The sequence below is a fragment of the Aplysia californica genome, unplaced genomic scaffold (assembly GCF_000002075.1).
Source record: "Aplysia californica isolate F4 #8 unplaced genomic scaffold, AplCal3.0 scaffold00006, whole genome shotgun sequence".
Classification (NCBI taxonomy): Eukaryota; Metazoa; Mollusca; class Gastropoda; order Aplysiida; family Aplysiidae; genus Aplysia; species Aplysia californica.
In genome coordinates this window covers 2,143,741-2,169,140 of record NW_004797276.1, presented here as the reverse complement: position 1 = coordinate 2,169,140, position 25,400 = coordinate 2,143,741, and the positions used below count along the sequence as shown (strand labels likewise).

At 37.7% G+C, this 25,400-nt stretch overlaps 1 protein-coding gene across 4 annotated transcripts in view; it reads left to right on the top strand.

Moving 5' to 3' along the window:
• The window catches only part of LOC101859211 (zinc finger and BTB domain-containing protein 17), a 37,944-nt gene extending 15,777 nt beyond the window's left edge, over window positions 1-22,167 (top strand). The window contains exons 5-7 of one of the 4 annotated variants that reach the window (XM_035969063.1): window positions 5,904-5,929; window positions 15,603-16,041; window positions 19,263-19,329. In XM_035969063.1, the coding sequence (XP_035824956.1) occupies window positions 5,904-5,929; window positions 15,603-16,041; window positions 19,263-19,267 (470 nt within the window). In that variant the 3' untranslated portion in view covers window positions 19,268-19,329. Of the gene's footprint in view, window positions 1-5,903; window positions 5,930-11,092; window positions 13,562-15,602; window positions 16,315-19,262 lie in introns of those variants that run through there. The other 3 variants (XM_005089458.3, XM_013080921.2, XM_013080923.2) reach the window with 3 other exon arrangements.
• The last annotated feature ends 3,233 nt before the right edge of the window (window positions 22,168-25,400 follow it).

Sequence of the window (25,400 nt, the reverse complement as noted above, 5' to 3'; positions counted from 1 at the left end):
GTCCTGTCTGGGGAGAATTTTTATCAAATATCTATTGGGTGTACATCTTACATTTTCATAAATGTTGTTTGAAGTGTAAACAGATATGTGAATCTTTCGTCTGAAGCCGTGGGTTTCAACAAAACTCAGTATCCAACAATAGAAGGAGCCCCTGATTGGCCTACTCATGGATTATTACATCGTTACCTTAGAATTACAAAGCTCTGTCTGCTAGGTACTTAGTTTTGAGAAATTTGACATTTAAAATTTTGAATTTCATAAAATGTCTAGCTTTTCCAAATGCAATTCTTTGAATATATTAATAGCGACTCCAAATAATCTTATGATTTTGATAAAGCAGAAAGAACATTTGGTTTCTGACCTCATGATCTTAGTTACTCAAAACGACAAAAAAATGTCAGATACAACAATGTAATTCTAAAGAAGCGACATGCGTAACGCTATTGTACTTTGCAGTGACAGATCAGAGTCATGCATTGGGCACTAGTGGGAATACACGTCATTTTCATGTCTCTGGGTGTTGGGATGGGCATTAGGTAAACATGTCAGGGAAAGTGTGCTTATGCCCCTGTCAGAAATGTTATTCCTGGTCCGCGAACAGTGGTATTGACAACTAGTTTGTTTCAAGCAACATCAAGTCTCTCAGTTTTGACTGGCCCTTACAGTATTACACAAATAGGTCAATACCTTTGCAGGTTTTTATTTTTGTTTTATCTAGGTATCAAATGAAGAATGAAGTGTGTGCTTGAAAGTAGGCCTACTGTAAAAAAAAAAAGTTTAAATATGTTAATAATATGGTGAAGAATTAGTGATGTATGATCAAATCTTTGATTTTAGCAAAGAGTGCTTTTTTATGTCCTTCTTGTTCCGGATTGCCTCAAACAGATAACAATTTCTGTCGTTTGAAACCAAATATTGATTGTGTCAAGGAAATTAAAAGGAGCACCTTCAACTTAGCTTTATCAATGTGAACTGTTCATGTTTGTCAGAATTTGCTTTCATAAAAAATTTAGGTGCCACTGACTGAAGTGTCTTTAGGCCATTCCCAGGGGGGGGGGGGGGGGGCATTTCTCGTTCTTGTGCACAGTAGAATTGTAAACGGGCTGATCTAACAATGTCATTCCCATAACTGCCTGAACTACAACAGGGAACTGCTGCTTTTTCTGTCCTAATCCTTACTATCGTCTTTTTCCTCTACTTCTTTTGTATGTTTGTCACACTCTTGTTACCTGCTATTTCCGGGGTGCCTTGATAGTCGAAGCAGACTTTGTGCTGCTGAAGCTAGAGAGGTGAGCAGAGCAAGTCTGATTCCCTGTAAGGACTTCTCTGTTGACATTCAACCCTTGGCGCTCATATGACCTTATGCAGTTGCGAGCGCCGTAAAACCTCTACTGAAACTAAAAACTAAAAAAAATTAGGTAGATGGAAATTAAAAGTTACACCAGATGAACCTGTTGGATGTGGTTTTAAATGTATGATTTATAATGATGCAGCTTTTATCTAGTATTACCATATCAGTTTTGCACTGGAAGGAAAACTTGTGGAGAAAAATAATCTGAAATGACATAATGAAAAAGACTTGTTTCAAATTTTTATTTCTCAGTGCTCTGCTTGTCAGTGTTCAGATTTGACAGCTGACAATTTTTACCTGTGCCTTGATCGCCTCTTGTGGTATTTTTCATGCAAGTCCGTTGAAAATATTTCTGTTTTTTTTTTTTTTTCTTTGTTCTGTCTTGGTCACACTGGTGTCTGTAGTGTAATGGTTGGATTTTTTGCCTGTGCACTCAAAAGACCTATTTTGTAATTGCTTTTAGGTTCTGCTGGGTATCTATGTCTCTGACCAACCTCCGTCCAAACGATAATGTCTTCCGTCTTTAGTGTTCCTTCTCTCTGAAATTAGATTGATGGTCATTTGAGAATTCAAATCATGTTCTGGACAGGAATTGTTTCTGTTTAAGTCCCAATGTGAGGCAGGATGTGCTGACTGGCGTCTGTTGTGTAGTGGTTAAGTTCTTTGCCTGTTCATGCAAGAGATGTGAGTTTGAGTCCTGTCTGGGGAGAATTTTTATCAAATATCTATTTTTCCTTTCTTACCTCTTCTGGGATGTATCCCCCTCAGCCTGGCCTGGGATGGCCCTGACAGGCAGGTTGAAGCAGCCAGCCCCCTAAATGATGTAAAAGGTGTGGATGGGGGCGTAGAATTTTTACATTTACATTAGGTTGTTCTGAGGTTTATCCGCCTGCTCATGTGCCTCCCCCCCCCCCTTTTTTTTTCTCTGTGTGTGTGTGTATATAATAATGTTCTTATTAAGGTCAAGACAGTTAAGTTAAGGATGACATTTTGGCACATAATTACTTAATTGTGTTGCAAGTGTCGTTAGACTCTTACTAAAACTAAGGATGACGTTTTGTTTGAAGAGGTTTTTGAGTGCAAAGCCTCTTTCTATTTCAGATTAGAAGTTCATGATTTATGTAGACCTGGACATATATGTGAACCTGAAAATATTGTGTAATGATAAAGTTGCATTACTGTCTTACTTTTCCTCAGATTAGTCAGGAGATGTATAGCACACATCTGATTAAGTTATTTTCGTTGTTTTGTTAGGCTTTTTGGAGTTTGATGATAACTGTTTTTAAAAAAAAACTGCAAATGAAATTGCTTTAATGCTTTTATTTGATACAGATTCCATTTTTAGCAGGTCTTGAAGACATTGAATTTTACTTTCCTTTAAAAACTAAATTCTTTATAGTTGTCCAAGAGTACCCAAGACATTAATAGAGCTTGTGAAAGCACCTTGACTTTTTGTTTGTTGTTTTTTTTTGGGGGGGGGGGTTACAAATATTCAAGAGCCGTAGGGCCATATATTATGAGATGGCTATGACTGTTGTTTTATTTTAGGTTATTCATTGCAGGTTCACTGCTTTGCCTCTTTCTTTCCTATCCACTTTTACTGTTTAAAACCGTTTCTTCTCTTTTTGCCATGCAATGTTATACATTTTGTGTAGAATGTGTTTTAAAAAGTTTTTTGCATTACTGTTCTCTTTTCTAAAGTATCTCAGGGTTTCTTTTATCATGTGTAATCTGGACTCCAGTTATGTCAGTATGAATTTATTTGTTGATGTGAATTGGTAGTATGAAAAATTTTGGTTGATGTGATTGATGCCATTGATTAATCACTGTAAATAAGCTGTTGAAACTGCCAAAACGCTGCAAACATGTTCATGAGATTTTTATGGATTTTGTTCCATCCCCATGTGATTTCTTTGTTTACTTCGGTTCAAGGTTTGTTGCAATAAAAGTTTTATTTATTTACTTACAAACTGAGTTAGAGTAGCCATATTTGAAGGTTTGGTATTGTTAATTGGTTTGCTTTTTAGTTGTTTTTTTTTCACTTACAACTTACTTATACTACTAGAGACATAACCATTGCGATAAAAAAAAGCCACAAATTAGTTTGAAACATGACAGCCATCACCCCAACAAGTCATGTTTAGATTTCTCCATGGGATATTCTTTTCATTACTTCACACTGTATTTAGGAGTTAAAGTTAGACTCAATTACACGAGATATTGCAGACTGCACTATGTCTCCTTTCTTATGAAAAAGTACCAGGGTACTTTGGATGTTGTCTTTATGTGGTTGTTTCCGCTGTAGTTGTTGGTTCCTGAGTTATGTCTGCTCCTTGTGTCTGGATTTAGTTATTGACCAACGCATTTCATTGAACTTTGAAACTAACACTGAATTCATTTGATCAAGATGCCACAAATCACCTTATGAAGCGATTATTATAAGACCAGTTTCATACTGTCCCAAGTTTTAGAGACTGCCAAAAAGGATCTTATTATGATATCTTTAGGCTACTGAACTCAATATCTAATTATTGCATTTTACGTGGCAGTCAATAATGTGTCGGAGGGTTAAATACTGATCTTCCACTGGCTAATTAAAGATTTTTTGTGCTTGCGTCAATTATTTTGAGGGTAGGTGACCAAAATAGTATCTCAAAAATGCCTATTTTTAGGACAAGGTCAAACTGATTTGTTCCTTACACTGTTCTTATTTCATTTACTTTTTTAATCTTCTCAGACGCATACCTCATATTTTAAAATATTTTATATAGACATGTGATAATAATAGTTTGGTTCCCAGCTCTGGATTTTTTTGTGGTTTGTAACACCTGATCAGCTGGCTCTAGAGGGTCAGAATATTGCCTTTACAACAGCTTGTTTATGCTGAAAAAGTTTTTTTTAAAGTATTTTTAAGCAACCTGTTTCTTACAAATATTTAAGAAAGAAAACAGGGTCAATACCAGCAGTATTAAATCTGTGCACAGGTTAGTCTTAGAAATAGGTGTAACTTCAAAGAATCACAGCTGATAAAGTGCTTACGAGACATCTCACCACAGAGCCGAGAAAAAGTCAAGACTCTTTAGGTTGTACTGGAAGAATGTTAGAGTTAGAGCAGGGTTCACATCATGTATTTGTTTTAAAATAAGGTTTGGTGATTAAACCTTGTTTCTATTGTGAGTCCTGAATGGGTCCAGGCTTAATGCACATTATGTACTGTAAATGCCTTTGAAGATAAACTTGCAGGGTTGGACTAACGTGTTTGTTTTAAATGTGTGGAATATTCCATTGGAACACACAAAAATAGAATAAAGATCGTGCTGTTGCAAACTTAGAAAGACTGACTATTTTAAGATAATTTTCTTCAGGCAACTCCTGAGTCCTAATAGTGTATATCAAGCTCACTGCAGCACTTTTGTTGTGGTTTGGTTTTTAGATCAGGTGATGAACTGATCGCTGTCAATCAAATGAAATACTAACGAACTATGAATGAGAGTAAGTCAGAATAGGGGGCTCCCCTTTTTATTCTTGTTTTACAACATACAGCTGACTGAACTGAATATTGCAGGCCTGCCAGTCTGTGTAAATTTTTACACATGAAACTGTAGGATTGTTCTAAATGATTGTGATTTTAAAAGAAAAAAATGTTACCACAGGTATTAAGATTGCTCTGAAAGACAGGAGCTGACAACAGAAACACAAGTAATTTGCCCTTGAAAAGGATGTGTCGATCAAAGTACTGTTGTCAATGTTTTTTGTTTTTATATTCCTGGATAGCTCAGATGAAAAGACATTATTTGTGGGGGGGGGGGGGGGGGGGGGGGGGCAGTCATTTTATCTTTATTTGTATACGCAAGGTTCATTTGGGGTGAAACTTCTAATATACAATTTGGATTGTAAGTCTGCAGGATTTGATAGCTTGCTGATTTTTGGTACTTGTATAATCCTTTTCACTTAAGAGTGTGACGGAATAATGTTACCTTGCTGTGGAATGCAGTAACTAGTGTACTTGATGCAATCATGTGAGAATTTTATGAAACTTAACATGGTATGGGTTGTTTAAGGCTGAAGAAAGCCTTCAGTTTAATCTATGTTCTTTCTGCAGTAATAGGTCTGTGTTGCTTACCTGTTGCTGTCATAGTAAACGGAAAGAGGTTGCCACAGCCTTTTGACTTAGACATTTGTATTTCTATATGATTTCTGCAGTTTATTTGGTAAAAATGTGTAAGTGTCCCTGGTACAAGCTGTATCCCAAATAGTTTCCTGCGAAAATTTGGCAATTGCTCAAGTTAAGAGACTGCCCGTGAGTCTGGTGGGCTGCCTCTTGCAATTCATGTAAAATTATCTGTCTTCTGTCTCTAGAAAGTACAAGTCATCCCATCTGCATTTTAATGGCTTCAGTGTAAGATTTGTTGAGAAGTAAAACTACATTTAGTATCATAACCTCAAATAACAAAGGGATAAGATTACTGTTTAAGCTCCTTTTTTAATAATGTAATTTCCATGTTCAGAATATAACTGTGTACCTTTACAGCTCTTCTAAATTTTCTTTCAGATGGTGATGAGTTTCTTGATGATAAGGTATGTATGTTTTTTGTTTTTTTTCAATATTATGACAGTACCAGTTTCAGTTCCTGTAGACAGGACAACTAACACTAACACTCTTTAACACATGTTCTTTTAATGAATCATCTCATGTTCAATTTTACCAAGATTTTAATTGGATGTAAAAATTTGATGACAGTATCTCATATCTATACAATTAAGTTGATGTGGGAGGCAGGCTGTTTCGACCTTGCATGCCAGGGCCAATGTGGGCTGAGTTGGAACAACATTTCAGAAGACGGACAAAGATACTTAGTAAAATAACTTCCCAACTTGAGGAAGAAACTTGGGTCTACTGCTTGTAAAAGTGAAGACCTGACGCCAGATGCTGAGTTCATTGTGCCACTCAGAAATGCTACTGCTTGAACTCTATACTTGTGTCATTAGAGTTATATATGATTTGTTTGTGCAGCACTTTATTTTGAAAGGGTCAAAATAAACAGAAAGTAGTGGACGAATTACTTCGGATTATGTCATGCTGAACTGTACCTCAGATTTTTTGTGCATTCATGAACTTAGATCTAATTTTGATGTCTCATATTTTAATTTTTAAAGCCTTGCAATACGGAAAGGGGTGGGCGTTAAGTATATACAATACTTTGAGAAAAAAGCTATGCTCATTTAGAAAGAATGCAACTCCCCAGAGGTGGGGTACAGGTATGACAGATTTTTTTGGCCCGTAAAAAGAAGGCAGTTTTTAGTACAGAGGAGAAGCTGGTTGGGTTCTGCTTGGTTCTTTTTCTGTTATACTATTCTAGTTCGTAATTTTCATCAAGGACACAATTAATTTTACCGCCCCTTTCCTCTCAGACTCCCTTTATACCTGTTCTACATGTCACGTTTAAAATAGAGTGGGAAATAACTTGTGTGTCAGGACTGTTGTCTCCCTTGATGTGAGAAGGATATAAGGAAACATGAGAAAAGACACCCTCCGTTCTGTTCCACTCATGGCTAAGCTAGCATCTCTGAATTCTAAGCAAAAGGTGAATGTGCCCTTGACATACTTTGGAGGAAGAAATCTACATGGTGAATGACAAAGGTGATATTGTCTTTCAGCCTCATAATTGTTCGCACTCTCAGAGTTCAGCCATCTGATGTTCTATTTGAGGTCTGATGTGCTATTAAGAAGGGCTAGGTCTCTTGTGAAAAGAAAAAATCAGATTAATAGTTGTGTTCACAATAAATGTATATCGTGCCGTGTTTACTAAAATAATTTTTGTGTTTTTTCTATTTCCTTGTTCCTCCAGATCAATACATGTACGCATATACTGATAATGATAAGGGTACTTAACCTTTTCAGCATATTGTGGTCCGAAAAGGGAACACAGGGTTGTAAACGTTCTGTTGCTTGGCAGCTGGGCTTGTTCAGATGTTGAATCCAGTGGTTATTTTCATATATTAGACTAACACTTATTTCTGTATTGGATATTTGGTGTTTCTGGTCTCCAGGTCATTGTCAGATAGTGTAACTTAAACTTGCTTCCCCCTTCAACTCCTGAATGTTTTCAGGACATGAAATACAGAGGGGAAAAAGTTGTGACCCGTTTTCAGGACACAATAACAAGAACAATACACACACAAAAAATGTGATAGGAACTAATATGTCTTCCTAACATGACAGGTACATAACACTCTTTGTTGTCGTCTGTTTTTTATTGAATCATGTCCACATGTGTATACATGCCAACGTACACCTGCGTACACTTTCTTACACCAACGTTTGCATTCATACACCTCGTCTCTATCATGCTTACATACTCACACACACACACACATGCACACAAGAGCACGAGCGCAATACATGCATGATTATGTACTCACACACTCTCTCCCTCTGTCTCTGTCTCCCTTTCTCCATCTATCAGTCTCTTCTCTCTCTCCTCAAATGAAATTTCCTGTACAGCATGACATATCTGAAGTTATAGGTGTGGTGATTTCCTGTGGGACATTGCAAGGGGTTTGAATCTTCAATGAGAGATCAGATTGTGCGCTTCTACTAGACTCTTCTCACGGCATCGTGCCCATTGAAAAATGTGTCTCTTACTTGTCTTGGTGTCAAAGAAGTTGAGACAACTGGACCTGCTACTCCTGTTCAGCAGCTACAAGTGGGCTCAAGAAAGAGGGGCCGATGTCACTTATGCCACTGGAGAGACAATAAAAAAGTGTCTTTCAAGTCCCAGATATGCACAGCATTTTTCTGTAAAGAACATTTCATTGTGTTATGCAAGACCTGTTACAAATGATTTCTTTGACTTCATGAGCATAGATACCTGTTATGAGGGCTTACCTGCAACAGGTTTTGTTGTTTTATTTGCAAATGGTTATGACAATAAGACATAAGTTTGGCCTTCAAAACTTTTATGTTATTTGTATCAACCAACAGCTCAACTTCATTTGTTGATGCTTGAAATTTTACTTTCAACAAAGCTCTGAGCATGGTTTTGCGGTTTTTTTCTCTTCTGAATGCTTACCAACAGCACATTTTGTTGGTCTTGTTATGAGCTATTTGAAACAGACTCAGGTTTGATGTTAAAACATTTGTGGCTTTTTAAATTTCAAAATTATTTTCATTCACTAGAATGGAAATGGTGTTTCTTTTGATTATTTATCTTCTGTATATATCTGACAGTCAGAGATACATGTATATTAAAAGCTAGTCCGAATCATGTTAAACAGAATCATTATAATGGCTACTTAACTCAGAATATTTAAGGCATGCTTTTGGTCAGTTGGATGTGAATTCTGGACAATTGACAGCAATAGTAAAAGAAAATTTAAAGCAACGGAAATGTAATTTACAAGAAATTGCTGAAAATACCATGAACAGAATAGAAAACAAACCAAAAAGTGCTTGCAATGACAAACATGAAAAGATCAGTCACTGAAACAATAATCAATAATTATAAGGAGAAAACATGAAATTCATGGGGCATGCGTACAGAAAAAGAGAGTTGGAACAACAAAGTACGACAGGAAAAATTGAAAGGAAGAAAAGCTGAGCACGCTGACACACAAGAATCATAATTGGTCTGAGCACCTGGGTGATGAACGACACAATGAACAACTCATTCATGAGGGCCTCAATGTAGATAGATGGAGAACCATTGTCACAAATGTCTGCTTCAGACTAGACGTTTGTTGAGGATGATAATATTTTGCATAGAGGTGCACGCGCGTGCGCGCACGCACGCGCACACACACACACACACACACACACACACTCACTTACTCATAGGCGCACATATATATATATATATTGACTGCTCAGTGTAAGATTCTGTCGTATGTCACTTTTCAAAATGTGTATGGTGGAGTCCTCCTCCTCCACTAAGCAGTCAACATGCACTTGCAAGTACCAAAGAAGAGTGACTTTCCTGAAAATGGGTCACAGCATATTTTTTGTGTAAAGATTGTGCTATTCGTAATGTCAAGATATTTTCCTATTAATTTTACTGTATACGAGATGATGGCTTTTGGGTTCTAGCAGTGTATTAATTGTCTGAGAGCAACAGAAAAGAAGGATTTTGTCTTTTAAAATGAACTTAATAACTAAAGTGTTAATCTGGGTCGAAGTTCCACAATTGAAATGGTGTTTTACATGCAGATTTCTCACTTCTGAAACAGAATAATTATGAAAATAGAAAGACTCTGCTGAGTATGGAACTTTGTTTAGAAGCAAGACTTATATAATACAAAAATTCCCTTTAGCCCCTGAATCAAACTACCAGTTGGTACGCTGTACCATATTTTACTTCAATGAATCTTAAGTGGGATTATACGGAAGCGTTTTTTTAAAATGCAAAATAAAAGAGACTAAAGTCTTGTTGTAAAAATAGCAGTTGATTGTGTAAACATCATCAAGCATTTTTTCCAGTGATGCAGATAATAAAAATTTATGGCGCCCAAGTAATGTGTCTGTAGCAGACCTTTACAAACCTGATCAGCTTCATGTGCTTGTTTTTGTCAGTGTAACACTGGAGACTCCAATTCAGGTTTCATGAATATAGTAAACTTAAACATAGCCAATAGCCATTAAAAAGGGAATTTGTTGAACAGTCCATGAATCTCCTTGTAAGATATCACTCTTTTGGGAATTGAAGGATTTTGACTGTGCATTAACCAGATTAGTACTCCTAAACTCACAATATTGTTTGTAGGGGTAGGTATATATCTTTTTTACCACACCAAGTTCTGTGAATATAAAAGTGAAAAATGAGACTTGTTGATCAACAATTGATAAAGAGATGGGCTTTCCAGAAATTAAGCTTTAAAATTATTTCATCTTTATACAGGCAGGCACAGATAATTCAAACTCATAGGGGATTGACAACTGTTTTCAACTTATCGATCATTATTTGGGTTAACCGATAACTAAAATTACAGAGATATCAATATGGGGGGGGGGGGGGGGGGGTGGCTGACTGTAGATCTGCAAGCTATCTGTGATTTTGAGTTTCAAGTGATCATGCTATTTGTGCTGGACTGTTCTACTGTCCTTTTTTTGCCCTGGACTGATTTCAGAATTAGGAAGACAAATCTTGATCCATACTACTAGTTCTACCATCTTTGTCCCATCCTTCCTTTTCTTTTGTTACCCTTTCCAAGTACTGTATTCCCTTTTCTAAAAAGAACATGATTTGTTGGTGTTTTTATGATCCTTTAAGAAAGATTTAGAAAATGTCTTTTCTTCTCTACAAAGTTCCAGACATGTGCGTATATAATACATATACACATATTTTATATTATACATTTTTATATGTATAGTGACCTGAGCTTCAGACACAAGTTGAAGAGTTTGGAATTAGAAGCACATGATGTAGTTATGATGAATGAAAATCTAATGTGTCACTTGTTTGATCAAAGAAGGAGAAAGTTCATGGTGTTCAGACTTGACAAGGTGTTTGTGAGATTTTACAAGGAAGTCTTTGGGAATTGTTGACTTCCTATTTGGTTTGAAATCGATGGACTTTGGATACATTTTCCTCGTCTTGCTGTGTTTGTACTTGAAGAGCGGTTTAACATTGGACCTACTGTGACAGGTGATAAAAGAAAAAGAAATGTGTCCTTTTGTTTCTGGAGTGTCGTTTTTGAAGTGCCTTATGCTTGTGGTAACTTTTGATTATTTCTCTGACTCTTCAGATGAACGTCATTCCATGGATGAGGGAAAGCTACCCGTTAGAGCAACCAGCCTCACAAAGTGAGGAGAGGCCGTGGTCCGGTATCAGAGTTCTTAATGGCTGCACTTTCTGTCATGGCTTGTACAGCTCTGAAGCTGAATTCCAGGCCCATGTTCATGTGCAGCTCTGTGAAAAACCTTGCCTGGCGTACTATTGCTCACAGTGCTTCTTCCAGACAGACAACAAACTTGTTGCCAGGCAACACATTGTTCAAGCTCATGCCGTTGTCACCAGAGATTTTGCTTGTCAATATTGCAATGCAAGCTTCAAAAGTCCTTCAGGCCTCAAAATGCATGAGCAAGTGAAGCACAACACCAACCCAACATTGAGGTGCCCCATTTGTGGTAAAATAATGTACAACAAGATTAATTTGGATGGCCATATAAATAAACACAATGGTGTGAAACCTCACAGCTGTGTTCACTGTGGCAAAGGATTTTCATACAAACAATCCTTGCAAGCCCATGTCAAATTGTGCACTGCCAGATCCAAGCCACCTGAAAGTGGAAATTCATGAGAAAGACATTGTGATTCAACTTGAGAGACACTCGTTCAGTTTGTGAGCATTGCAAAAGTGGAGCCTGGGATTAAGTGCAATCAAGACTGTTAGATGCTGATTCGGGGAAAGAAAAAAATACATTTTACATGTGTGCACTCAGGGTGATTTGGAAGAATAATTTGAAGAAATAGTTGATCATAATTTTGTTTTGTTTTTTTGGTCAGATCCCACAGGATCGCATAACTTGATGACTTTCATCCTTTTTTGGTGTGCTTTTTTGCGTTAGTTGATCTTAAGAATTTATTTGTATCTCTGTTGTATTGGTGGCCTGTTTGACTTGGATGGCAGAGTGTACACTTTTTTTAGCATAACAATAGCCTTTTGAAACTAATCAAGTGAACTCGATATTTTCATGCTCATAAAATTTTAATGATTTGAACTCGACATTTTCATGCTCATAAAATTTTAATGATTTGTCACCTTGTTCATGTGGGTTTTCAGCTGATTTTACTGCTGCTGTCCTTTGTATGATAATATAATCTTGAAGAGACCATAATTTTCAGTACTTACACTTTTTTTAAACGCTCACTGGTTTGTATCTTTGACTTTGATGTATTCATACTTTTTATCCTGGAGTTACTAGTATTACAATAGTTTTGTGAAAGACATCTATATATATTACCCAAAGTTGCGGCATTTTCGAAAACAAAATGGACTGTTTGTCTATAACATCACAATGTGGTCGTTAAAAAAATTATCATTGCTTCTGCTCATCAGTACATTCTTTTTGTATGAGCTTGTAAAACACTTTGTCAGAGGTATATGTTCCTTACTTGTTCATTTAACATGGGAGCAAGGCTGTGTCGGCTAACATGAATTCAACCCTTGCGATACTGTCAGATTGGGTCTCTATCTTAAGTCCAGATTCAAAGAAAATAAGTAAATGCTTGAAGTCGGTTGCAACATATTATGAGTTTATGGTGTCGAGGGACAACATCTGCCAAAAGTGAAACAAACCGGGCTACAAACTGTCAGTAGTCAGACTGTCAATTCCTCTTTTATCTTAACCCTTGGACATAATGTCTATTTATTACTGAGTTGTGTTTTGCTAGGACTGTAATTATTGGGACTCACAGTAAAAAGATTTTTGGAGTGTATGTCGTATTTATAAGTGAATTGTATGATGAGTTAAAAGAATTTGAAAGTGATAAATATCAAACAAGTAAGTTGTAGATTCATCTTGACCGGATTTTACTGGCTAGGTTTTTTTTCTCTCCTTGATATTTTGTTTACTATAGAGATCGTCTGTGGTCTAATAAATGTCCATGACACTTTAAAGTACATCATGTGTGAAAAGAATTTTTTGGGGTCTGTTGTTTTCACCTTTTGGGGAGGGGGGGGGGGGCATCCCAGTGATGTAGTCTTCTCTTACTTGTTTTAAAAGTTACTATTTTGTCATCAGTTTCTGGTGAGTAGTAGCCATTACGGAACTGTATTGTATTGACTCATCACAAACAGCACATGTTTCAGAGTACTGAATCATTTTTGACTTTGTCTATTTTATGGGGGGGGGGGGGGGGGGGGTTTGTACCCTCAAGCCATTGAAACGAGAGAGAAACAAATCGCTCTTTGGTACTGTGATCATGATTTTCATGAACCAATTCCATAATGTCAAAAGGGGGGTCTAGGCTTCATTGTAGGGCCTATTGACCGCACCATGCAAAGTGTTATCTTTTTATCAGTTTTGTTGGAATTAATTTTTGCTTTTTCCTATTCTTATATCTGTGAGGGCTGTCGAAAAAGTAAGGTAAAAATGGATTTGAATAAAACTTACACATTATATGTAGTAACACCATTGATTAAGTTGTGTACCATGAAGACTGATGTATTAGTCTGTCAGCTTATATTGAATATGTCCCATCCTTGAAAAAATAATACTAGTTGAGAGAATGCACCTGATCTCACACCTCTGACATCATTCTCATTCTTGGTGAAACTTTTTTCTGACAAACAATGTTAATCGCTTTAGGAGCTGGAAGAGTTAATGATTGATATCTTATGGAACAAAGTCAAGATTATGTGAAGGATGCAATACCTTCCATCTGTATTTATAGTTCCCTTCCTGCTCCCAGGACAATGCCACAACCTTATGGCGTAGTTTCAATCGATATTCTAAGATGCATTCATTCTCTGAACTCTTCAGTCAGTTGCTTTGTGACCCATTGAACTGACACTTTGTGATAGGCCTACCTCTGTTGCTAATACTGTAGACAATTTCATGAATGACTGGTTTTAAAAGGTTCAATATCGTCTTTTTTGATGATGAGTTTGCAAACTTCCTGAACATGGATTGTATTCTAGATTTTTAAGTCCTGTATTAGACCAAATATGCCAGTGACATACATGCTTTTGGCTTACTACATTTTTGCCATACACAGTGATGAGTTGTTGAAGATTTAATTTTGATTCTTTCGTTTTATTTGTAAAAATTGTTTTAATCCATGCACTTCTACCTTTGACCTTCCTTCTGTGAGAGTCACCATATTTTTTGTGATGTCTTACGTTCTGTGGAGCAACTGATACTTTAGTAACAAGGAATGTGCATTCCCTTCCAGATTGTAAAAAGAGCTTTTACTTTTTTTCAGTTATGACCATTTTCACCATACTTTCTGGACAGCGTCTGTATTCCATATAAATGTATTTTATTTGGAATTTTTCCTCTTTCTAAACCCGTGAACTGAGTGCATTCGTTTTCCTCTCCACTTCTGCTTGCCCTCAGCTTGACCTTTTCTCCCAGTTCATGATAAACTGGAAGTGACTCATAATTTCATGATCCCTAAGTCCGCCCGTCTCCTTTTCGTCTCACTTCTCTGCCACTCCCAATTGCTGAGTCAAACATGAAGGTCTTATTTTGCAATGAAAATTTCTCCTGGTTTCCCCTCAGCAACTTCATTTTGCTTATAATTGTTTTTTGTAATGGATTCCGCTTCATTAAACGAAGCTCTCATTGCAGCTGTAATAAAGAGACAACTTTTATATATGGCAAAAGTGATGATGTCCAAAAGAGTTAACATTTCAGACAATGGCAAGAAATTATAATGTGAAATTGGAATCAATGGTATGTTCATTGTTTTTAATTTCAGAATTGAATAGAACTGTATTCTTTATCTCTTTCTCTCTCACACACACCCACACACGCACCCTGATAGTTGCAACATCGAATGATCACGAGCATAGAGCAAGCCAGGTGAAAAGCGTACAGCATTCTGCTCACTCCCATTTTATGCTCATTCAGTTTTAAAAGGGTTACAACCGGAAAATGACTTAACCGAATGCACTCAGTTTACACATTAAGACATCTGTTTCCATCTTATATTTATAAAAAATATCTCACAAAAGAACCCTGCATTTTGCATGTCTCTTTGCGTTATGTTATACATACCAGTGTGCTTGGCGCTCATATGACCCTATGCAGTTGCGAGCGCCGTAAAAGCTCTATTAAAACAAAACATACCAGTGTGCCATGTAACAAACCATTCAAGTAATTTAGGGTTCTTTGCATTTCAACATCACTGAACCTATTGCAGTTCCAGAGTTTGGCTTTTGTTAAGCCGCAGACATTGCAGAAGCAGAAAAGAATTGTTTGTACTTTGGACATAGAACTTGCCTTCATATTGCAAGTACTTGTATATTTAATGTAAAAAACAAAGGCAGTGTAGAACTACAGGATGAAATTCCTAATTCGGTCTTTGCGAAGTTCTGTAAATGTACCCCTGCTGAATTTTTTAAAACTGGGTTTATGGTTTATTTCGGAAAAGGTTGTAATATTGTTGTAGGAACCATAATGATTTTTTTTTTTTTTAAAATATTGCCAACAATTCCTGCAATGTCAAATGACTCTTCATAAAGCATTACTCTCTTACCCTTGAAACATGGCTTTACAATGAGTGTCCAATCTCATCCAACCTCCCAGGTGCTGCAGAGGTCAAGCCTGCAGAGATTTGTCCATGGCAGGATGTTCATCCCAACTCTACAGAAGACTGATTATGACTCACAGGAAGTTACTTCAGCTTATAGTGGGAATTCGCGATCTGCAAAGAGGTTTCAGGACACTCACATGAGCGGCAATATTCATTGGACCAGCACTGAATCACCCTCTGGGATGGGCATGGGTGGAGAGACTTCCCAACTTGGTACTGTTTACATCTGTCAGCTGTGCTCGACTACCTTCAGCTCACAGGATGAGCACTCGGCACACATGACTCAAATGCACCAATATGTACCATGTCCACACTGTGACACCTGGTGTCCATCATCATCAGCGATTAAGGGTCACATACACCGAGAACATCAACCAAAATTTGTTTGTGACCTGTGTGGCAAAAGATTTCACTGCAAGATCAACTACAAAGGTCACATGAATATGCATTCTGGAGCAAAGCCTTATACGTGCATTAAATGTGGCAAGGCATTTGCATATCAGCAATCAAAACATGCTCATCAAAAGATGTGTTTTTATGTTCCTTCCTCTTCATGACATTTTTGATGTCATCAGTATATGTTTCCTTCCTTATCTGAAAGTATGAATTCTCTTTTTCAAATGGAATGTTTGAGTACAGTGGAACTCGGATTTAACGAGCTCGGATTCAACGAGAACTCGGCTTCAACGAGATGAGATAGATTCCCCGTTTTTTTCCTTCTTTAAAATCATTTAAAGTAACCCGGATTCAACGAGCACTTAAATCAGCAAGCTCAGATTCAACTAGGTCGCTTCCAGGGAGAACAGCCCCCGCAGACGTGGCTTCGCGCATTTTTCTCCCAGAACGAACTTTATCTATTCCGGGAAACCATCCATTGCAACTGCATCGTGAACCATTATTCACTTACCCAATTGCATGCGACCATTCAGCGGCTTTTTTTCATACCAACACATGCGCTGTTGGCTTGCGCACGGGTCTACTCTGGCGTGTGTCTGGGTTGGATGGGCGGCCTGCACACGTGTTACTGTGTGTGTGCGTCGGGGGGGGGGGGGGGGTGGCACTAGCGGTCCGGGCGTTGAACGTCGCAGATACAAACGGATCACAGTCTTTTTTTCCCCCTCGGCAACTGACCATTATTACAATGATAAGCTAGTCTTGAAGTAGATCTTCGTAATGAATTGTGCGCTGGTCTATGGAATCAAAAGTTGCCGTATGCTAGGCTCTATACAGCAACACGGCTTTGTGGTAAACAATCGAGATGTCACAGGCGTGTGCATTTGAACGAATCGGTCTGTTCTTTTTTACACAACTCATAATATGCAGGCATTTCAGGCACTATTTGTGACCACTCTTTATACATTACATGCTCAGTGCCTGTAATTATCTACACAAAACCTCGTGTTTGCTATAATAACGAACACTCGGATTCAATGAGATTTTAGGTCAGGCCCGGCGACCTCGTTGAATCCGAGTTCCACTGTATGATGTGTTGTCTGCGTAATTATTTCTTTGGGAATTTCAAGTTGATGTGAGTGCACTTAAGAATGATCCTCAGGGCTCTCTTGTACACATGTGAAAATTATTTTGTTTTCTTTTTTAGACTTTTTATTTGTACTTTTCAAATGCATCATAAGAGTTTACTGGAGTTAAAGTGCGATAATCAAAAATTGTTTGAATGTGTGATTTATGCATGAAATTTTTCTCCGGCATGCAAAGACAAGAACATTTCCCTTATAATAATAAAATAATAAATAGCATTTGTATAGCGCATATCCCCGCTCAACAGCAGGCTCTATGCGCTTTACACTATATTATTACCCCAGCAGACCATAGAACACTCCGAAACATTCTCAGCTTCCCGGGAAGCATACAGTGCGAGCAACCGATTAAGCGCTCAAACACTAACAAACTGACAAGATCTTTTGCTGTCTATAGCCGGGTACCCATTCCCACCTGGGTGAAGTGAGGAAAATTTGTGTAAAGTGCCTTTCCCAAGGACACAACGTCGGGCCCTTGAAGGGATTCGAACCCACGACCTTACGGTTGCGAGTCCGAGAGCCTAACCACTAGGCCACGGACGCCACAATCACCTCTCCTACTTAGTACTTTTCCTGTATGGTCAATATTTTTCCTGAATTTATTGAAAGTTGAACAAGGTCACACAATTACTGAGGATTTCCTCTTGCCACTCTGTTTGTATTAAAGAAATTTTTGTTAAAAAAAAAAAAAAAAGACTCTCTGCTGGACCTGTTTCCTGCAGCTCTAACTCACTGTCAGACTTAACTTGCCAACTTCTGACAGGGGAAAAATTGATGTGCCAAAAATGTATCTGGCATCCTTCATCGTTCATCACTGTCTGAACAAATACCTGTATTTCATATTGTTGTGCGGTTTTCATGTATTATTTTTGTCTTCCTCTAAATTGCAAGTATCAGCAGAAAGGTGTGCCAGGAAGATATATGGATGAAACAGTCTCTGTTTTTCTAAATCAAATCTTGCTGAAATCAGGCGCTCGTCAAAATAATAAAATATAAGAAATTCTTTCATATATGAGAACAGTTTTTATGGATTTTTTTTTTGCTCTACACCTAATTATGTCCACCTAAGAACACGTTTCTGTCTGAATTTCATAGAAAAGTATTGATAGAGGGCACAAAAAAAATGTAATTTATATTTTTCAAGGACACTCAAGCTTTGGAATTTACCAAACTTATTTTTACCTCTGAGACCAGGTGATCCTCACCTCCTTCAAACGCAAATATCTCAACATTTATTCAAGATAGATGGGCTGGGTATTTTTTCATCAAAAGAAGGACAAATAAACACGTTTTAAGATTAAGATGATACCAATAACTCCATGTGCCTAAAAATTATTGAGAGCCTGATTTCACTGCCTTGTGACAAATTAGAATTAAGGGTTTAAAATTTTGTTTTGTACACTTCCAACTCAGAAAGGGATAAAGTCAATAGCAACATTGCAAGCAAAGGAAAGGATGACAATTTGCTTAGTTAGAGTCATGTCTTGTCCCACATTGTCTTTGCTTCAGACACAGTCACATCACCAGTGACAGTATCATCCGTTCTTGATGAACATGCATTAGTTCAGAAAATTACACAACTTTTTGGAAATGATTCATGTGGTTGTATTATATTATTTGTGAGGTGTGCTGACAAAATGAGTTACTTCTCGCTATCCAAGAAAGGAGATCCAGCTGAAAATCGACTCAGGGGTCAGGTTTATTGACTTCCAATGAATGCCATTTTGGTCAAATCTGCTATGTCTTTTATTATTTCATACATGTATAATCATATAAAAATCGTACGGACTCAACCTAAAAAGTTGATGTGTCTGTTTCCATAAAAGGCTAAAATCCAAGAAGTAACTGATTTTGTCAGCACATCTCACATTTGTGCAACAGGTGGCCAGTAGCTCTCGCAGGCTACATGTGTTTGTTTCTCATACCTTTGGAATCTACACATTTTCAAAATACCCATGTGTTTAAAAGCTGAAAATGGCCTATTCATTATATGCCCAAAATTTCTTTTGAAACCTCTCATTGTCCGGTGTCATGGTCTTTTTCCCTGGCCTGATTTATGTCCGTTTAAAGTATGTGTTGTCCATAGCTTTCAGATGTTTTTCTTTCTTCCACCAGGATGAGTTGAGAGAGGGTCCTGATCATGTCAGCTCTTGTGGTGGAAGACGAGCTTCTTCTGAAATGATAGGAAAGTTTGCAGCTTTTGAGTGTTCATATTGTTCAGTGATACTCACCAAACAAGCTGACCTCACTGTGCACAGCAAGAACTGCCCTGCTCCTTCATGCTACATGATTTGCTTGACTTGTGGAGAAAAGTTTCACAGCAAGCCCGAGATGAGGCAGCACTTGAAGTTTGCCCATAGTCACAAGACATTCAGCTGCAAGTTTTGTGACTTGATGTTTCTAAGCAGCTCAGGTCTTCTTAGTCATACCAAAGCCAAACACAAGCCTGACTCAAAAACTCTGTGTCAGATATGCGGTCAAGCCTTTCATAATCGAGCCAACTTGGAGGGACATATGAATATGCATTTAGGTATTCGGCCATTTACTTGTAAAAAATGTGGAAAAGGATATGGACATTCAAAATCTCTAATGACTCATGAAAAGAACTGCAAGTCTGTTGGTTCATCAGGCAAGTCTCGTGCAGCACATCATATGAAAAGGCAGTCTAACAGAGGGGCATCTGCTGGGAAGAAGACGAGTGCTCCTTCACAAGTATCTCAGAGACAGGGAAACAATATGGACACTGACCAAACACACAAGACAGCATTGACTCCCACTCCCAGTGCACCCCAGGCTTTCTCATACTCGGAATCAGTTCCAACTTACTCTGTTTATCAGACCATGAAGAAAACAGACCAACAGGGAGACAGTTCACAACAGCCCATGTCTCCGTCCCATCAAGAGTTTCCTTTTAGCCAGTCATATCAGGCCTTGCAATCTGTGGATCTGTCCAACATGTCTACCCCAGGACAAGCTGTTGGAGAGAATGTTTATTCTCAACCTTCCAGTGAAGGCTTTGTGCTTCCTCAGTTGGCTTATGGACTATACTCACAAGAGTTGTTACCAGAGCATGGATGACGCATGATTTCGTTTGATTTTATTGATAAGTTGTGTTATATTATACCAATGACTGCTCAAGAACAGTACTCTGTTGAGTTCGTGTGGATTGTTTAGTATGAATACTGGTTTGCTGAAAGAGCTCACAAGACAAAAATATGCTCTAAACTTAAAGGGGGGAAAAAAGGATGAGACAAATGCTCAGAATATTGTGGTTTTAGTTTTATGAATTTGTTGAATTCTTTTAAAGGGAAAATGCAAGTTAGGATGAGTAAAAGGTTTGGTTAGGGGATTTAATAAAGGACTATAAAATAACATGTCTTTTTCCTCTAGATTTGCAAATGTTTTACCCATTAGTCTGCCTATTTCTTGTGGAATTGTTTACATTTCATGCATTGTAAAATTATAAAGCAAAGTGTTACGGAATATGTGTTCAGTTAAGTGTGGCTTGCCAATCATTAAGAAAGCTATCATAGAACTGTACTGTGTCATCAACTACTCTTGACCCAGCTGTTTGTGTGTTCTGGTTATTGACATGCGACACATATGATTAAGGGAATGTTCATTTGTATGCCGAGATGATGACAGTTGTGAATTTTTTTGTGATGAAAGTACATGAAAAAAATTGATAATTGAAAATCTGTTCGTTGTGTGCATGCTAGACTGTATGTGTGTGTGCATGCCTGACAAAAGGGCCCATATGTGAGCAAAGTCAATTTTGAGCTGCAAGCCTACGAAGTTTAAGTGATCACAGGTCAAAAATGTAGATCAACCAGAAAATCAAAGTTTATGTTTTCTTATTATACTTCAAAAGGCTCAGCTTTATTTGTAAGTTCATGTAGTATAAAAAATTTAGTTTATTTTAGTGTATTGGTGAAATTTGAAAATTAACTGGCTCAGATAGACCTGTTTTTTAGTCGCTATTTGACACTACACTGTCGGATATGTTTTTATTTCTACACAAATTTTATAGAAAAAATTTTTAAGTGCTATCTACCCTACACTGCTCGCGAGTCCAGTCGTTTACATTCCAACGGCACCAAGTGTACATTTGTACTTGCATAGATGTCGATAGTATCAATTTCTATGCTGTACTGTACCATTTGAACCTTTTGTACAGAAATATCTACATATCAACTCAACAAATACCGTAGGGTACCAAAATATCAGTATGACACAGCCACATAAATTACAACGTGTGTTTAATTAAATAATACTCATAAGAAACCGCAGCATCAATATACACTTCCACTACTTCCAGCATCAGCATAGAGAAATTGCAGCTGGAAAAAGAAATTTAATAAATTTAATCCAGGACTAAAAGGAGCTGTAGAAAAATGCCTAAAAATTCAATGAAATTACTCAGGAGCCCTGGATAGAGCCCAGGGTTCAAAGGGTTACAGTTTTTTAAAATTAAACAAATGTTTATTGAATTAATATCAAATAGTGTAAAAGTACAAGTGAGGCGAGGGAGAATAGCAGTTGTAATGGCTTATAGTTTATTCATAAATAAATGTAATTTTAAAGCTGTCTTTCTCAAACTTACTTTTGTACCTCCTCTTATTTATAATGAAACTTGCAATAGATCTAGTGCATGCCTGTGTATCTCCAAAAGTACTTGAAAAATAAAGAAAAAACCCTGCAGATTCAGTTTGGAAAAACTTATGAAACTACACCTTTATAATCTCAATTTCGAACATTGCAGTCATAATAGTCATGAGCCTTTTTTTGTCAGGCACACACAATAAACACATGTACTGTTGTTGTAGCATACATATGTGGAAGTTGGAATTCAGAGGTGAACGTTGGTTGTGTAACTTAAAATCATTATACGAGTAATCGATTTTGCATTGTGATTGGTGCATGCACTTATTAAAAATTTAGAATGAATGATCATAATGGCTGTAAAGTAAAGATGGCCAGTACCAACATCTTCAATAAAACAGCATTTTTTTCTATTTGACTTCCTTGTTTTGACTCGTCTGGTTAATTCAAATACCAAAGGCCTACTGGAAAAATTGTATGGAGAGTGATGCATGGTTGTGATATATTTTCAAATATATATATAATTATATTATTATACACGATATTAAAATTATATCATTAAAGGAGACTACCCACATGAAGTCAACATCAACTCTTTTTAAACTTGTTACATAGCTTATTAATATATTAATAGCAAAGACAATCACAGATATAAGTTGTGTAACTGCATTATATCACTTGATAGTCTATTTGTTCTGTAGAGTGAAGGCCAAGCAGTCTTTTCAATACCATTAGCTGGCTTGTTTGTTTTCAATGCTCAGTTTTCATCTTTGAAGGGACATGCAGCATTGCTGCACTTCAGCGTTTATTGTTGTCGTTATTATAATACATATGTACGTGTAGTAGGCTACTACAACTATCCATTCCCACCTGGGAAAACAAGTGAGGAAAATTTGTGTAGTTCTTTTCCAAGGACACGCCGGGCCCCTGATGGGATTCGAACCCACGACCTTATGGTTGAGAGTGACAAGGTTGCAAGCCCACCTCCTAAATAATTTAAATTGTGGCGATGGGGGTGTAAATTGTAAAGTCATCTATAATCCCCCCCCCCCCCCCCCCCCCAATGACATGTGCCATTTGCACATTTTCCCCCAACGCCTGGTGACTTCCTGTCGTTCCTATTCCCAAACCAGGCAAAGATCACACAAATCCATCCAATAACAAACCAATTGCTTTTAAGTCTTCATATGTAAACTTTTAGAAAAAAAAATAACGACTCGTGTGATTTGATACCCCAGGCTCTCAAACGTTAATTTACGTCGTAGTCTCTTATTATTAATTTATTAAAGATTCAGATTCTGAATATCTTGATCCACTCCGAATCCGCCAGGATACTTTAATCATTTAAGTTTAATTAAGCAGCCAGTAAATCTATTATTATAATCTATACGCCTTTTCACCGTGGAAAAAAAATTCTACGGGCGTTTTGACATGTGGGAAAAAAGGCTATGCGTGTTTTCACGACCTGTCGAAGACATACCGGTTCTTACCGCAGAGGTTTAGACCTATTACTATTAACATTAGCAGCTAAAATACGAATTTTTTTTAACGGTTTTTTTAACGGTAGAGTTTCTAATTTTGGACCTGTTCTACCACCATTCCGATTTAAGGTGTCAAAACTACCGGATTTGCGATGGGTGCAGAGTTCTTCCTACTTTCCCTTGCGAAACCCGGAGGCTACATCCCGAAATTCTGTTCTTGCCGCATCATCTATGCAGCATCATGTGTTTTAAAAAACTTTGAAGAGAAAGAGGGAGAGAGAGAGGGGGGGGGGGGGGCACTTTCCTTTTTAGCTTCTCGGACGGTAGATCAAGAATCTCACTAAGTTGTAGTTGTAGGCCGATTTGCGCGCCCTCGATATTGTCCTTCTACTCATGTGTGGCTCGGTCGTGAAAATAACGGCAGCCAAAATAAGGACTTATTTTTAAAAAAAGCGAAATTGTGCTCTGGTTTTGACATTCTACCATCGAACGTGTAAAAAAAAAAAGATAGAAAATTAGAGTAGGCTTGGTGATCGTACCGTCAAGTTTGATGTTCCCGGATTTGCGTAGCTTACTGTCAGTGTCAAGGATGCGATGACAAATTGAATAGCGGAAATGGAATAATACCATCCTTTCGATTTTGTGTATCTTACATCTGATTCAAGTGATTCCATGTTATGTGTGTTACATCTAATCTAAGCTCTACTTTCTTCACGTCTCTTGAAGAAAAGCTTCTACAACAAGAGCATGTTTAAAATAATGTGCAGGTATCGGGTCTAGCCATCGCCAGCAATCGTTCGCCACTTCAGAGAGAGAGCTCTAGGGGTTTCTCAGAGTAAGGTAAGGGGTGGGCCTAGATCTACGATTTCAACCCTCTAAATTGATGTTACAAATAACCACCAACAACAACAACAAAATGGTCGGTTGAAAGTGACGGTCGCGACAGTCGGCAACAGTCTGCATGAAGAACATGTAGTGTGTGCCAACTAGCTGTATGTGTTACCAAAAGACTTTATGGCATTTCCCACTAAGTTTTTATTTTTTTAATGACAATACAAAGTGCCTTCTTCTTCGATAAAAAATAAAGAGTAATAAATACAACCAAACGATTCAAATAAATACACAGAAACGGTAGATCTAGGTCTAAATCCATTGATAGTTTATACATGTAACCAAAAGTGTTATACAGTGGAGTCCACCAATAACGAGTCCGGAAAAAACGAGAAGTCTGTTATAAAGACACTATTCTAAAACCCCGTTTTTTTCCTCTTCTTTACCTTTGTGAATAAAATACTGCTAAAGCGCAATCAAACAAACACGTGAGTCGGTTATAGCGGAATATTGCTGCTGCTGCTGTATACAGTGCATAGGCCAATTATACATCATGTAAAACCTCGCTAGTTGAGAAACTTGTTGGTGATCTAGCGAAACAAAGAATGGGAGAGCCCATGTGTGTCAACAATGAAGGCCGGAGCGACTGAGTAGGTAGGGTGTGGCTTGCGCAGACAAGCAGAACGCATCGCGTGATGATACGCCAGCGTAAGCCTAGTTTAGATTATCAAGGCCTACCATGCCTCTCACTTCTCCAATGCAGGGGTGGAGAGGTCACAGCAATGTAATGGATGGAGCGAATGAGTGACGTGCGCAAGCTGACGGAATGCACCACAGGGTGTGATGGGGTGGGGGACAACCAAGGAGTTTAGAACTAATATTTTAATATCCTTGGGGACAACACAGCGGGTGAGTTAGCCCAGAGCCCTTTCTTTCTGATCGGCAACGCCGAGCTGTCAACATCGCTAGATCTAGCGCTAGAGAAAGAAACCTGATTCGATTTTTTATCAAGTAAGGCCTGGAGGTCATGTTGAAACAAAGTTATCATCAGGGGATATAGCAAAAGGAAATAAACAGAACACCACTCATAGATTGCGTACTTTACAGTTTCCCTTGAATTTATTACTGGATCCCTTTTATATCGAAAATCCTGCTATAACGGACATTTTGCTCCGGTCCCCTCCCTTTTGTTATAACAGGATTCCACTGTACTATACACATTTTGACAATATCTATAGGCTATAAGCATACCGGTCCGGAAACCCCCCCAAAAAAGTCATTATTATGCAGTGCTTTCAAATAACATACAGCATATTCACTCCAAAAATTAATCTTTTTG